Below are 16007 nucleotides of genomic sequence, written 5' to 3'. Positions count from 1 at the left end.
AAGCAGGCAGGCGGGATGTGCCTGCATGGGCCCGGGGGGCGGGGGAGAGCCAGGGGCAAGAGGTACCTTGCCATCCGCATTGTCCACCTAGGAGTCCCCTGGCAGCGGCAAGCCCCGCCTGGGCTCCTGAGGGATCAAATGCTTGGTTTTGCACGGTCGCTTCCCGGATGGTTTCTCGCTGTTGTCGGTGTATTGCTGCGGCAGGGGCGAAGGCTGCCGATCCATTTCTTCGTCCATGCACAGCACATCTGTCAGGGGGAGAAGCAGCGGGCGTTACACAGTTGTAGCCGGTGAGGAGAGAAAAGCCCATTGTTAGCACTGATCGTTGGAGCAGCTTCAGTTTTTAAAGATATACCAATTATGTTTTCAAAGCGCTAATATGTTAATCATCCCACATTCAACCGGCAAATAGGCTAACCCACGAAACGCCAAATGGCAAGTCGCTTCAAAGGGCCGCAAGAGAGGGCAGAAGCCAGCCCTTCGTGCGCTCCCGTCCCCACCCGTGGGGGGCCTGGGTGCTCGGGACAGGGCGACTGGGGACAGCCTGAGGCTGGAATGAGGGCACTGACAAGCGCCCGGGGTCACCCAAGACTTCCCTTCCTGCCCAGCCGCGGGCTGGGTGATGAGGAGCAGCACAGGAAGTCGAGCTCCCGCCTCACTGTCCATTCCATAAGGAAGTGTGCAGGCTGAAAGGACCTCAGGAAGAAAACTCCCCGCTCGCCACACGCTACTCTTGTCAACTTGGATGGCGCTCAGGTCCCCTCCAGGGCCGTTTCCCAGAGGGCGGGTGATCCACCCTCCAGGAGCGCCCCCCGCCCCGTGCGTGCCTTGTTCATTGTCACTGCATTTAAGGGACTCCTCCAACCAGCTGCTGTTGCTTTTGGCCTCTGCCCTTTTCCTGCCAGGTTTCTCTTCGGAGATGCTATTGCCCTGGGCGGTGACCGCAGGCTGAACCGCCTGGGTCACTTCCTTCCTGCCCTGCCGGCCAGGTTTGCTCTCTGCTCCCGCCGTTCTCTAAGGTGCAGCAAGCGGCGCTGCTTTCTGGGATGGAGCCCTGTTAATTCAATGCACACCTCAGGTTGGTCAGCTCACTATAATGTGGCTCTTCTAAGTGGTTACAGGAACTGTTTGTCATTTCCCTCTCAGGCCAGTCAGCTAATGGAGAAATAACTACAAATTAATGAAGAAGCCCCCCAGGGCGGTGGGGGGGAACAAACTGTCTTACACATCACCAACAGGGGTGGGGGAGGGGAGGGGTGTGGTCACTGTGTTGGCTGGAACTTGTCACCAAGTCTCGGGAGGGGGTCTATTTGCCTTTGGCCACCTTTGGGCTCCAGCCCCGCCACCTGGCTTTGTGGGGGTGGGGAGTGGGATGGGGTTGGGGGGTGGGGAGGTGTGAGTGGCTCCCCCCAGGGATCCAGGGTGGGACTGGAACTTTCCACTGCTCCGCTCCAGGACTTCCGTAGGGTGCCCTGCGGGCCCGAAGCCAAACCGAGCTCACCTTTGGAGACCCGTCTCCGCTTGGCTTTCAGCAGAGAGTCCTCCGGGAGCACAGTGGTCTCAGTGTGGTTCCTATTGCCAGAGACCTTGCGCTTTCTGTTCAGCCGGAGGGTGGGGCTGCGTGACGCGTCCGGGGCCGCCTGGTCGGCGGGGGACTCTCTGGGGGGCTCCGTGTCCATGTCCTCAGGAAGATCACTGTCTTCTGGGGCTTCAAAGCGGTCAGGTTTGCTTCCATCATAACACTCCCCTAGGGGAGGGGAGACAACCCGGAAAGGAGGGAACAAAGGTCACCAGGAGCAGGCAGGACCCCCACGCCCAAGGCAATCTGCTACCAACAGACCACCCCCCTTTGGAGACCCGGGGCCTCACACGCCGGAAGCACAAAACCCTCAGAAAGACGTCCCAAAGGAAGGACAGCTGAACACAACCAGCAAAGAAAGCACAAAATGAGGCGCGTAGCCCACTCACAATCCATCCTTCAAGGGTCAAGGTGAGGCATCTACACCATCCGTCTATAGGCATGTGAGATCACTCCCTAACTGCTTAACTCTCCAAGGTGGCTTACTTTTAAAGGGGGGATGAGTGACCTCACAGTAAGATCCAACCAATCAGGGCAGAGCTACAACGGGGGGTGAGTGACCTCACAGTAAGATCCAACCAATCAGGGCAGAGCTACAAATGACTATGGAAACAGCTGCTAGTCAACAAAAAAGGCTGATGTCATCAAGAGACCAAATAGCCCCCAACTGCCATCTACACAGACATAGCACCAATGTTCACTTGGGTCAGCAGGGGTGAGGGTGAAGAAAAAGGGTAGGGAAAGAATGGTGGGAGGCTGGGAAGCTGGGGAGACCAAGGCAAGAGGAGCCTGGCAAAGGGAAAGGAAAGGCTTCCTGGTGCACACACAAGGGTCAAGGGCAATTTCAAAGAACTCAACCAGATTGCTACAAGTCCGTCTGTCCTCTTTCCACACCCGTGGGGGGAAAGCATTTCACTGCCATCGAGGGGCTGCTCCTATTTCCTGTCTAGGAAGAAGGCCCTCAGTGACACCAGTCACCCACCTGGCACGTCTCCACGCCTTCCTTCCCAGGCAACAAGCATCTAAGGACATTTCAAAGACAAGACTCCAACCCCCTTCGTGGGGGTGGGGTGGGGGGGTGCGGCGGGCAGGGCTGAACTGCTCACACCTCAGCTCCGCCTGTGTTGCTCCTGCCCCCTCTGCTCAATCTAGCATCCACTTGGGGCTTTTCCTCCAATCACCCCAGCCTAACATCACTCCTCACTTTTGCTCTAGCCAAAGAAACAGTTCAACTGCTTTGCTAGTCACATTGTTTCTAACACACAAATAATTCCATAATGATCACTGTGCTGTTAAAGAGTTCCCCGAAGATGACCCTGTGTCCATCACCGGCCGGGGGTGGGGGTGGGTGTATGAGTTTCGTATTTCGTTAACACCTGAGCTAAGCTCCCACAGCCCGTTTTTCTAGATGAAATCATGGACACACCCCTCACATGCTGCTCGCATTCCTCCTCCTCTCCCTAGACCACTTCAAGTATCACTCCCACTTCTGCTCAGCAGGCTGGTCCCCTGATCAGTCTCTCTTGGGGGCATTCCCAGCATTTAATGGCAGCCAGTTGTGGGGATGAACCTCACCCTGGCCTGGGCTAGCCTGACCTGTGTTCTCAATGGTGGAACACACTTAGCTTTTCTCCAAGGGTATCCCAAGGTGGGAGAGATCCCCATCTACTCTTGCCGGAATGGTGGAATCACCCCAACCGCGAGGGTCTCCTGCCATGGCAGCAGGAGAAACCCCAAACTCCTGGCCTGTGCTTACGGGTGATGCAGCCCAGGCTACCGCAGGCCCGGTGAAGACAGCGTGCTGCAACTCTCACTCGGGCTGCTCTGTGACCCTCTTAAACACTCGGGCAGGAATGGCGCCGCTTTACAACTCGGCCCCCTTCACTTGTAAAGTGGGAATGTTACTGCTAGCCTCCCTCCAGGGTGGGCTTCATAATCACGGGCCGGGCTCAGCACAGAGAAAGGCTGGAAAAATCCCTTTAACCAAAAGATGCCAAGACTTTCAGACCAGCCTGAATCTCAGGCCTGAAATGTAGGAAATTTTAAGAGGTGAGCCCTGCTGGTTACACCATTGGACTTCTCTGGTCCAATCAGCCTTCCCTAAAAGCTCCGTGGGAGGGGATCCATGGAGGAATGGAAGGGCTACCTTAAGAACCCCCATGTCCAAGTTGAAAGTTTCTTTTTCCAAACTAGGTCCATCCACCCTTCCCCCAACCCCGGAGCCTTTTAGGGCAAAGATCTCAATTCCCCTCAGCTAAGGCCCCCCAAGACCTTACGCTAGTGTGACCTTACCCAGGCCAGTAATAACCCTGAAGGACACCCACCCCGACTGCCCAAGATGCCCATGGCCACCAGCTATGGGGTAGAGGCTCCGTGTCACTTGGAGCTTCTCAAAGACTGTTCTAACCACGACCCACAGGAGGATGACCCTTGAGGGCAAAGGAGATGGGGAGATAAATAGATGCACGGGGATCCTAACCATCAGGCTTTGCCATCATTGCTACTTTTGGCCCTTCTAAAAGTGGGAAGCCATGTGCCCTTGGTCACCCAGTCTAAGCAAGATGTGAACGTGGTCCCTGCAGCATGGTCCTATGACTCACAGCACATATATCCCAAATTCATTATGGTTGTACCATAGCATCACCTCACAGAAGCATCACCACAGCAACATTTACAAGTCACTGTGGCAACAAAGCACCCTCACCACTGTTGAGCCATGCCCAGTGAGGCCTAAACAAGGTGAGAGGGTTCTGAGTCGCTGCAAGGCTCCCCAGGATTAAAATCCCCTTCTCTGTAGCTTAACTATAATAGCACCTCCAGTCAGGGCTAACCTTGTTCAAAGTTACACCCGCTACACAAGGAGTGCAGGGGATCTCTGTTCCAAAGTAGTTTACAAACGTGCAAGTGCTCAGCTGGAAGAGAAGTTCCCTGAGCAAAGAAGTTTCATGAAGCCCCTTGACTGAGCCTTCCTCCAGCTCCTGGCCAGGCACTGCCACTGAGCAGGACCTAGGCCTGTCCCAGCCAAGTGGTTCACAAGGGAGATGGTTACTCCAAGTTTGAGAAGGAAGGGACCAATGCCTCCTTGCCCCGCCCCATCTTCAAATGCCACTGAGGGTTCCTAGTGATGAACTTCCAAGTCTGAGGAACCTCCAAACTCATTTGGTGAACTTCCAAAATAAAAATTTCACTCAGCCACCCATGTGATCATAAAGAATAAATGAGTATCTCGGCCACTGTGTTTTCAAGTTAATTCCTTTTTTGAAACAACCCCTAGCAACAAGATGCACCCGCGCCAGGACAACCAGGGCCGTGCAAACAGCACCCACCACCTTAGAAGCTCCTGGGCCCTCCATGGGTAGGGGCTGCCTCAGAAGGGGGAAGGCATCTTGAAGGCATCCTGGACCCTCTCTGGGACCCATGCCCGCCCCAAATCCCCGCCCCAGCTCCCATGTGCTCACAGCTCGGCTCTCGGCCACACCGACAACCATGAGAAGGGCCTGAGCCCATATCAGCTGAAGACGTGATGGCCCAAGAACAAGAAGGCCCGTTCATATCCAGCTGAATGGAATGAACACCTGCTGGGCCTTGGACGTGGAGGCCGCAGTAAGAACAGTGGCCCCTTCAGGTGACCTTTCCTGACCAGCTATTTACAAACCCCACGTCTCTACAAGACAGAGGGTGGGTGGGGAACCCACCTCCATTGCCCCAACCTTTCAAACGCAGCCCCTCACCTTCCCCAACCCTTCTCCTGCCCTCCCATGGTGGCGATTCATGGCTCACTGGGCCACGTCCCGGGTGCTCCAGGAAGAGACCCGTCGGTCGGTCTGAGATTGGAGGCAGGTGGTGGGGGGAGGGGGCTTTCGGAATCATCTGGGGCTCAGGCCCTGCTCCCCATCAGCCACACCGAGTTCTCGTCTCCACGCTCAGCAGGAAAGACTGGGAAGGACGCACACTAACGTCTCTGGGAAGAAGGGCGGGTGAGGCCACTGAGACATGAAGGGCAGCGGCCACCCTGGGTTTGGCCACGTTGCTGGAGAAAAGGGCGAGAAGACTCGAGGCCGGTTAACTGCCCGCTCCCTTCCTCCAGCCTCCCACACCGTCCACCCCCAACAGGCAGATCCCCTCCTCAGAAAAGTGCATCCCCGTGAACTTGGCCTTGCCCACTTTTACCACATCTCTCTGAGAAACTTCCCCAGGAGCTGAGTTATGAGGCCACTCAGGAGGGTAAGGGCTGCGTGTCAGCTGTGAGCACAGGCAAGGAGGGAGGCCTTCTTGCTGCTTCGCTCCAGGGTGGCCTGGACCCTCCGTTTTTCATTCCAATCCCGAGGGGGAGGAGCTCGGAATCGTCTACTCCAGGCACATCAAGAGCCCCATCCCTCGGGTAAGGCCGCCACTGACTAGCCCCAGAAATCCCCTTCTACGGGAGCCACGTAGGACAAACCGGTCCCGGTGTGGCTTACCCAGAACCCTGGCCACAGGCCTTTCTCTGACCCCAAAGATGAGCTGGGGGAGGGCAGTGCTCCAAGCAGCAGAGAGAAGCACACGCTGCTGCTGACCACAATTTGCCCGAACTGCATCAGGCACCCACGACCTAAGCGTGCGGGCGAACGCCGACCCTACGACTGGGTCCAAGGGCCTGGGCCTCCCAAACGTGCCCACCACCCCCGACTGTCCCGTCTCAGGAGGATTGCATGCCCACCCTGTCCTCGACGTTCACCGAGGTGCCCTCACTCACCTTCACCGGTGAGATTTCTGGGGTCCAGAGCAGGCTGCAGGCCACAAGCACGCACACGGAAGAAAGCGGGAGAAAGACCTCCACTTGCTGCCAACGCATCTCATTAGCCCAGGAAGTCTCGAGGGCCAAGCCCGAAGTCAACCCCAGTGGGGGAGCAGCTGATGGGACCGCAGAGTGTGACTCGAGGCCAACACTAGCTTTCTCTCCAGTTCGGCCTCCAGAACAGAACACACCCGTCTGGTGGGAAGAACGGCCTCGTTGATCCCACGGCCTTGGAGCGTGGTGTCAGCTCCTCATGACTGCAAACGAGCCTCCACAGAACACAATGATGCTCATCTCTCTGGGGCCTTCATCAGCCCTCATCGCACTTGAACGAAACCTCTGCCTCTGGAGGGAGAGTCCGAGTACTCTCCACTCCCTCCCACAGGAGACTGTCACTCTGGAGGGTCTGGCTCTGGCTGCAAGTGCCATTCCACTGCTACCAAAAACCCGTGTCCGTACCTGCTACACAACAGAACACATACCTGCTACGCCGGAGGTCCTGCACTGCCATTCCTCTGCTCTACTGTATCAGACTATTACTAACTACAGGACTAGCATTGCTCCGGAAAAAGGAGACGCGTGCCAGGGAACAGCATTTCATAGGTGCTTCACTCCTGGATGCCGCAACGCTCAAAAGGACAACCAGCCTTGCAATCCACAGCTGGGAAGGGTGGCCAGAGCAGCCCGTTCTCCGAACAGCCAGCACCCAGACGCTGGGCCGTCGGAAGCGTACTGTTTCCTCTCACCTCCCTCGGCACTGGGAGAGGAACCGCCCCGTTCCCACTGACGTGGTACCACACGCGAGCCGCCTGGGTTCACTTACATCTCTCACTGTCGTTCTGGTCGGCAATGGCCTCCTCCGGGGCGACCGACTTTGGCTTTTTGTCCTGACTTCCTTTCAGCCTTTCCCAGTCAGCGGGGCTGAATTTGCGCACCTCGGAGTCTTTGGTCGTGGGGTGGCCACCTTCTCGCTCTTTCATCTCCAACTCTGAGAAGCGCATCACTGCACGCTACAAAGAGAACGGAGATGGAAAAAAGACACACCTTACCACCAAAGCTATTTCACTGCCCTTACCTTAAAGGAAGGTATCTTCAAAGAAAAGTTTGCCCAAAACCAACCACAATTTATGATACAACTGAGATATTTTAAAATTGAATGATAAAAACGGAAGAGTGTCTATGTGTAACTAGTCACACACTCTTTCTTCGTAAAGCCATATGTATGTAGATATATATGTGGTGTGTATGTAAAGCCATACATACACTGTGGCATACAGACAGACATTCTCTTTCGAAGGTAAATAAAACAAAACAAAAACACAACGCAAAGAAAGCGAAACAAAAACACAACAGAAAAGAAAACAAATGCACAGTGAATAAAGACGACCATGGCCCACAAACTTCCCTTTGTATATTTGGAAATGAAATTTAACTCAAAAGGTTTATGGAAGATTCTAGTAATAAAAATTTGAAGAATTGACCTCACAGTAAGCAGCGGGTAGACATAAAATACGGTCCTCTTGTAATCCTTCCATCTATGTAATTAAAATCGGCACTCAATGGATCATTTAGATAACTTCATCCATTTTTATAAGCATAAACCAATTTTTTTCTTAACATTGCAAAACAATTTGGCTTTATTTGTGTTTTAATTAAAAGTAAAATATCTTAAGAAAATTCCTATACAACATCTATCATTCACTAGCAAGTTAAATACATACTCTATCCCTTTAAGCAAGGTTTGTGTTTTTGTTTTGTTTGTTTGTTTGTTTTTTGGGTGGAAAAAAAAATTGCACGAATCTCACAGACATGCGGCCGCTACACACCTCCACCAAGTATCACGTAAGGCATTCTAAGCAGCGCTTTTAGGTATATTTGTTAACGTACAGTAACGGCAGAGAAATCAAAGCGATTGATAGGTAAATGTCATGCAGTCTTTTAGACATCCTTCGCAATAATTAAAACTTCCGTTATCAGCATTCGAGTGGAGTTCGCTTAAAATCTACAGAATAACTTCAAGTATCCACTTACGTCCCCTTACTGGACACATTTCAAACATTTAAATTATCCTAAGCTTCATTAACCAAATCAGCCCAGTGTCCTGCCCTATCATACCCCCGGCCCCCTCCTCTTCACACATTAAAAAAACCTGACAACTGGTCAGGCTCCTGAAATTCGGGTGGTGGGGGCTCACCTGCAATGCCCGCTCCTCCCGGCTGAGCTGACGGGAGTCTGCGTACAGTCCGGTAGCGACACACTTGAACCGGTCACCCACGTAACCAGCGGAGTTTGCGATTCTCTTTGCCAGCTTAGATGGCTTCGGTTTCAGAACTTTGCCATCGGTTGATCCTGCCTCGTCAGCTCCGTCTTTGGTGTAGGTGGGGGTGACGTCCACACTCGGTGGGGCACTGCCCACGCAAAATGGTTTGGGATCCTCTTGGGTTTTCCCGAACGTGACCGCAGAGCCGTCGCTCCCCAGGGTCGGCTCCAGGAATGCAGTCGAGACCGGCGTCACCAGGTTCTCCTTGTTGGTTACCGCTGGAACATTCTCCTTGCTTAAGCCGGAAACTGGCTGGCCCAGAGCCTGTTTGAAAGTATAGGCTTCGTGGAAGTCACTGATGCACCCCAACTCCTCTCTCAGGGCAATGAAATCCCGGTGTGGCTGTAGGGCCATATTTTACTTTTTTATTTTTTAATATATGTTCACATGTTTCCATAAAGGATCCAAGGTGGCCCATAACGTAAGGACACACAATATTAGCTTTAAAAAAACATGAAAAAAAAAAAAAAAAGGGAAATCATGATCCTGGAAATGGGTTGCATCCTTTTAAGGGGTGAGAATAACAGAATGAGTGAGCCAAAGATTTGGGAAAGGATCTCACATTTCCAAACGTCCAAATCTTAAAATTGCACCAAGTGGGAATGTAGCTGTGGCAGTATTAACCTGAGAGAGCTCTATGATCGTTGTCTTTACTCATCACTTGGTTGCAAGGTTATAAATGACAGGGTAAGTGAAGGAGGGCAAGTAGACAGATAAGAGTCATTTCCTGATTCTCAAAAGAAGGGGCATCACCTAGGGAAGGGGACTCCAAAATCCTACAGGAATCCTCTTCATATACTAAATTTTCTAGGTGGCAAAAGTATCTCCTTTGACCCTAGCAGCCAGATGGAACTTAGAAAAGTAGTGAAAAGCTACTCAACTGAATGCAAGTCATATGACTAGGAGCATGTCAGTGAAAAGTTCAAGGGAAGATGCTGTGGAAGAGCAGTTCACCTTGTGGTTGAGCGTCCTCAGAACGTGCAATGGGAGGTGCAGTACCTGCTCTGTCTCACAGGGACCCTCCAACCTCTAAATGCATCTTTCCTGGGAAGCTGAATTCAAAAAGTCAATTTTAAAAAAAGATAGGGCTTCCCTGGTGGCGCAGTGGTTGAGAGTCCGCCAGCCGATGCAGGGGACACGGGTTCGTGCCCCGGTCCGGGAAGATCCCACATGCCGCGGAGCGGCTGGGCCCGTGAGCCACGGCCACCGAGCCTGCGCGTCCGGAGCCTGTGCTCCGCAATGGGAGAGGCCACAACAGTGAGAGGCCCGCGTACCACAATAAATAAATAAATAAATAAATAAATTAAAAAAAGATAAAAGTCTCTAGTAGAGAAATTGTATCAGAGCCTAGTATTAAGAGCTGTAGAGCCACAAGTTTCCCATGATACGGCCTTAGCAGAGGCTGTTAAGGCAGTGACAGAAAATTTGTACCGAGGGAAATAGCAGAAGAGTTTGCCTACAATTCACGAAAATGATCCCTGCACTTGGCCTGAAGGAAATCAGCAAAATTTGTAACAGCTTGTGTATTTGTATGCGGGATGGAGAACGAGTTTAATTTTTAAATTTCTCTGAATTATCACGTAAGATTCAGAAGATGCTCTCTCTGCCTAGAAGCCACCCCACTGGGATAACTATACCTACGGAGTGCCTTTGCCTATGACTCCTACTTGCTAACAGACTGGCAGCCTGGCCCCAGGGCCTGGTCGCTGCTCCCAGTGCAATGGTGGATATGGTGTCAACGGTTGCAAAATCAAAGCCCCTTACATCCTCTCCATGCCTCGGTCCCACCCCCCACCCCACTCACCATTGATGTTCAGGAAGGGGAAGGTGTCCTGGATGGGAACGTGGTGCTGTGACTGGTCCAGCTCACCTTCCTCATCTTCTTCATCCACACCATTATCTTTCTCATCCCAAGGAGCAGATCCAGTGGATCCTACCCGAGAAACACACACACACACACACAAAGGTCAAAAGTGAGGCGCTCACGTTGCACTGTCATCCCTGCAGCTGACCCACTGTTCAAGCTAGGCACTGCCAGCACAGAGGTTCCTTGGGTTCAGTGTGAACCCTCAATGCCAAAGAGTGGGAACCAAGGGTGTTCACCCCACTCCCAGCTCCTCCTACGGAGCCCCAGTGCAAGCTCTCATCCCCTCCCCTATCCAGGAGCTGCAGACCCTACTCCCTTCTCCTAGAAACCTTTTAATTCCTACTCTAAACCCCTTTCTACACATTCGCATCCCTTCTAAGGACCCAAGGAGCACGGCTTCTCTCCTTTATAAGCTTACTGTGAAGACAGACCCTTCCCTCATGGCAGAGCCTCACTAGATTCACTGGAGGTCAAGTCTAAATTATCTGGCTCTTAGTCGGAACTGGCTAAACATTGAGTAAATATAGGGATCAGGTGGTATTCTCCTAGGAAAAATACCATACAAATTAAATGATCACTTACCCATCATTTATAAAGAGAACTTAATAGCCTTCGTAATGTCATGGCAATTGATTCTTAGAACAGCCTTTGAAATACGCAGGAAAGATGAGAACCCAGATTTTATAGTGGAAGAAGCTGAGGCTCAAAACGTTGAATGACTTGATTCAATGTCCCACAAGTAGTGAAATAGAAAGACCGAGGTTTATAACTCAGACCTTCTAAGTTTTAAGCCCTCCTTCTTCTAAACTACCTGGCCTCTCTTCTTAGTGTTGAGTCCCAAGAGAAGTTATTTTTTATAGAACTCAATACCCCCTCTTCTTTCTAATGCTTTACTGTTCCACTGGGTGGGCAGGAAGACTGTGCTGAGTTTATATCTTTTGTTCTCTGGGTTCTTTCTAGGGACAGCATTTCTTGCTTTATTTACCAGTCTTCAACTTTGCAAGCGAGGCGACTTTCAAGTCGACTATCGCTTTAAGGGTCCAGCCCGGAACCTGGCACACTGTCCACCTTCTCCCCAGCAGCTGGGGCCTCACCTGGGTTAATGATAGAGCCCTGGGGCTGGGGGATGTCACACACTTGATATATCTTCACTGGGTTCATGGGCACCTCCTTGGTGCCGTCGTACATCAGGTTGAATTCCCTGCTCTTGTTGAGCGCACAGCGGAGCTGGGCCTTCCATTTAGCTGGGTCGGGGTCGTCCACCCCTTCCTGGTACTTCCCCTGTCTCCACAGCCCAGGCCTGAGGGATAGGAAACTGCAGTGAGTGCCTGCTTGTTGCCCAGAAACACTGGAAAGTGTGCCCGCCCTCCCTCATACAGACACAGATACACACAGCCCTGCCTGACCGCCCCATCACCCCAACTCCAATTTACAGAGACTGCAGCAGAAAACACCACGCTGGGGACCAGGCAAGGCAGGGCCTGAGACAAATTCAGCCAAATGCAAATACAGTATTTTAAAAAGAGGAGCCTCATCTCAAGTGCTTGTGCCAGCATCATCTGTCAAGACTACAATGGCCTTAATGAAGGGTTGAAAATAAAGAAAAATCTGGAACACGTATACACCAAAATACTAATGGCAACTTTTGGATAGCAAGATTTCAGGTAATTTTGTTTTGTTTGGCTTGCCTTATTTGTTTTTCACATGAATTGCTTATATAATAAGAAGAGAAAGGGAGGTGGCGTATGATATGAAGAATTTAGGCTTGCAGTTCCCTCTCCCTTCAGTCTTTAACCTGATGCACAAATAACTGTTGAAACCAAGTACCTTTAGGAGTAGCAGCCCATAGGAGGGCAGGAAGCACGCTCTGGGGGTTCAGCAGGCCTCAGTGCGAGGCTGAGGGCCTCAAGTCCTAATAAACTCACACCACCTGCCTTTCCCTGCTTCCTCAAACTCCCACATTGGGAACATTTTGCTGGGAACACCAGTGGCTGGTGGCCTGGGCCAAAACCAGTGTGGCCCCGCCTCTCTGGTTTTCAATTTCCAGGTCTAACAGGCATCTATGTGTCTGTTCACGGGATATCAGCCCTCCCCCACTGTTAACCTATCTCAGATGTCTACACTTTCTTCAGGGCTGTGACGTATGTGCTGGTGCAGAAAAGGGGGATGTCTTTTGCAGAGGACTCAAGATCAAGAGAACGAGATGGACCGGCCAGACTGCTCCCACTTGATGTTAGGAAGATAAGGTTGCCATGTAGTTAGAATTCTGCAGGGGAACATAGCCTATAGAGTCTATGGGTTTGCGGATCCACAACTTTTATTTTTTCAGTAATGCCAACCAAGCTCGTAAGAGACTGACATATAATCCAGAATGCCAGTCTACTCGTTTTCAAAGGGGGATAAAGCTGGTCAGTGACCAGCATGGTTAAGTCCAATAACCTGGACATAACCATGTATGATCTCAACCAGTAACTCCTGTATCTGGTTTCTAATGACAATTCCAAGAACATAAGACCCACTCAACATTTAAATCCAAATTTTCAGATGACTCCAAAGCTAAATGGAAATGATTTGATATTGAACTCTAAATCTGCATTATCTAGACTATCTCTTACCCAGTTGGGTAACCCAGAAGCGACAGTAAAAGGCTCCTGCTTTCCCAAAAATCACAGGGCGTAAAAATGAAAAGCACTGGAAAGGCAAGACCCCCAGGGAATTTGCAAAGCTGCTCTTGTGTCTTTTTCTTTTTGACCTTGAAGCCAGGAGAAATTCTAAAAATACAAATGTATTCATTTTTAAAACTTGACTTTACTGACTATTGTTCAGACCCCCAAGCCTACAAAAATAATTTTAGTTTTTTTAAAATGCTCCCTCTTCAGACTATACTACAAAGCTACAGTAATCAAGACAGTGTGGTACTGGCACAAAAACAGAAAGATAGATCAATGGAACAGGATAGAAAGCCCAGAGATAAACCCACACACATATGCTCAACTTATCTTTGATAAAGGAGGCAGGAATGTACAGTGGAGAAAGGAAAGCCTCTTCAATAAGTGGTGCTGGGAAAACTGGACAGGGACATGTAGAAGTATGAGATTAGATCATTCCCTAATACAATACACAAAAATAAGCTCAAAATGGATTAAAGACCTAAATATAAGGCCAGAAACTATCAAACTCTTAGAGGAAAACATAGGCAGAACACTCTATGACATAAATCACAGCAAGATCCTTTTGGACCCACCTCCTAGAGAAATGGAAATAAAAACAAAGATAAACAAATGGGACCTAATGAAACTTCAAAGCTTTTGCACAGCAAAGGAAACCATAAACAAGACCAAAAGACAACCCTCAGAATGGGAGAAAATATTTGCAAATGAAGCAACTGACAAAGGATTAATCTCCAAAATTTATAAACAGCTCATGCAGCTCAATAGCAAAAAAACAAACAACCCAATCCAAAAATGGGCAGAAGACTTAAATAGGCATTTCTCCAAAGAAGATATACAGACTGCCAACAAACACATGAAAGAATGCTCAACATCATTAATCATTAGAGAAATGCAAATCAAAACTACAATGAGATATCATCTCACACCAGTCAGAGTGGCCATCATCAAGAAATCTAGAAACAATAAATGCTGGAGAGGGTGTGGAGAAAAGGGAACACTCTTGCACTGCTGGTGGGAATGTGAATTGGTACAGCCACTATGGAGAACAGTATGGAGGTTCCTTAAAAAACTAAAAATAGAACTACCATATGACCCAGCAATCCCACTACTAGGCATATACCCTGAGAAAACCATAATTCAAAAAGAGACATGTACCAAAATGTTCATTGCAGCTCTATTCACAATAGCCCGGAGATGGAAATAACCTAAGTGTCCATCATTGGATGAATGGATAAAGAAGATGTGGCACATATATACAACAGAATATTACTCAGCCATAAAAAGAAATGAAACTGAGCTATTTGTAATGAGGTGGATAGACCTAGAGTCTGTCATACAGTGTGAAGTAAGTCAGAAAGACAAAGACAAATACCGTATGCTAACACATATATATGGAATTTTTAAAAAATGTCATGAAGAACCTAGGGGTAAAACGGGAATAAAGACACAAACCTACTTGAGAATGGACTTGAGGATATGGGGAGGGGGAAGGGTAAGCTGTGACAAAGCGAAAGAGAGGCATGGACATATATACACTACCAAATGTAAGGTAGATAGATAGTGGGAAGCAGTCGCAGAGCACAGGGAGATCAGCTCGGTGCTTTGTGACCGCCTGGAGGGGTGGGATGGGGAGGGTGGGAGGGAGGGAGATGCATGAGGGAAGGGATGTGGGAACAGATGTATATGTGTAACTGATTCACTTTGTTATAAAGCAGAAACTAATAAAAATAAATGAATAAATAAATAAATAAATAAAATACAAAAAATACAAAAATAAAAATGCTCCCTGCCTCAAAGGAGTTTACAATCCCTTAAAGGAGACAGATGAGTCAATAGATCAGAAATATAGATACTATGTGAACACCAGTAAAACTGCCTAATCCATAAAGAGTCGGGGGGTAGGTATGGTTGGCCAAGTTTATCAGAATTTATGATTCTAGGGCTGAATCTTGAACATGGGTAGAAGTTAACCAGGTGAGAAGCGTGGGTCACGATACTCTAAGCAGAAGAAGCTTTATGGGCAAAGGCAGAGGCTGAAAAGCACAGTGCTTAGGGGACCTACAAGCAGTTCAGCTTGCGTGGAGGCAGCATGAGATGCAAGTCTGGGCTTGTAAGTAGGAACCATGCCAAGGAGTTTGGACCTGATTCTTAGAACACTGAGAACCACTGAGAGAGTTAAGCAGGTTGTGATGGGATCAGATTTAAGCTTTAGAAAGAACCCTCTAGCTGCAGGACTGAAAAGGGTTTGAAGGGAGGCAAGGCATGAAGATAATACATAGTCTCTATATAATCCATATAATAGTGTCACTAGGGTCTGAACTAAGGAGGTGGCAGTGGGATAGAGGATACAGGTAACGAACGAGCCGTTAAAGATGCTGACTTGACAGAGCTTGATGAGGAACTGATTCCTTGAAGAAGGTGAGAGAGAAATCAAGGATGATTCCCTGGTTTAGGGTTTGGGAGACTGGGTGGGGGGTGATGCTGGCCACTGAGATAGGAGCAGGTTTAGAAAGATGATTTCCCTTTGGAAATGTCAGAGTTCAAATGCCTGTGGAAGGCCTAGGGGAGAAGGCCCAGCATGCCCAGGGCAGTTTTTTATCCCCACTCACCTCTCACATCACCTGAGGGACTCTCCCTGCCTGCCTCCAGCCTGGACGAAGGTCCACCAGATTACTGACGTCTCTGCCCTGTGGGCAAGGACCAAGTTCGTTTCATTTCTGTATCCCTGCTCAGGCTTTAGCACACAGTAGGTCAATGTGTATTTGTTGAATTGCCTCAAATTTACAGAAATA

General features: G+C 49.8%; 2 protein-coding genes across 5 annotated transcripts in view; one reads left to right on the top strand and one right to left on the bottom strand.

The window, feature by feature from the left end:
- The window catches only part of LOC308619852 (uncharacterized protein), an 811674-nt gene that overhangs the window by 139137 nt on the left and 656530 nt on the right, over positions 1–16007 (top strand). The window lies entirely within an intron of this gene.
- On the bottom strand, positions 72–10556 carry LOC308620907 (BCL-6 corepressor-like). 3 transcript variants are annotated; one of them, XM_081240802.1, is made up of 5 exons: positions 10481–10556; positions 8551–8940; positions 7180–7366; positions 1502–1747; positions 72–248 (listed from the first exon to the last, which is right to left on the bottom strand). In XM_081240802.1, exons 1-5 carry the CDS (start codon positions 10481–10483, stop codon positions 88–90), a joined length of 987 nt encoding a protein of 328 aa, XP_081096928.1. In that variant the 5' UTR covers positions 10484–10556; the 3' UTR covers positions 72–87. The 3 variants fall into 3 exon arrangements, with proteins under 3 accessions (XP_081096928.1, XP_081096926.1, XP_081096927.1); XM_081240800.1 differs by lacking the exon at positions 10481–10556 and having other exon boundaries at positions 8551–9228; XM_081240801.1 differs by lacking the exons at positions 72–248; positions 10481–10556 and adding an exon at positions 938–1054 and having other exon boundaries at positions 8551–9227.

This window comes from Mesoplodon bidens, assembly GCF_964165515.1.
Source record: "Mesoplodon bidens genome assembly, chromosome: 7".
NCBI lineage: Eukaryota > Metazoa > Chordata > Mammalia > Artiodactyla > Ziphiidae > Mesoplodon > Mesoplodon bidens.
The sequence above is the reverse complement of the archived record's forward strand: the minus strand, read 5'-3'. Positions and strand labels throughout refer to the sequence as shown.

What these genes read in the sequence shown, in the direction of transcription:
- LOC308620907 (XM_081240800.1), bottom strand. Translation starts at nt 9,030, where the DNA reads ATGGCCCTACAGCCACACCGGGATTTCATTGCCCTGAGAGAGGAGTTG. An exon ending in CCAGAACGACAGTGAGAGAT is followed by an intron (nt 1,748 to 7,179) that starts GTAAGTGAACCC and finishes CCCCTCCCCTAG; the next exon opens with GGGAGTGTTATGATGGAAGC. An exon ending in GCGGAGACGGGTCTCCAAAG is followed by an intron (nt 249 to 1,501) that starts GTGAGCTCGGTT and finishes TCCCCCTGACAG; the next exon opens with ATGTGCTGTGCATGGACGAA.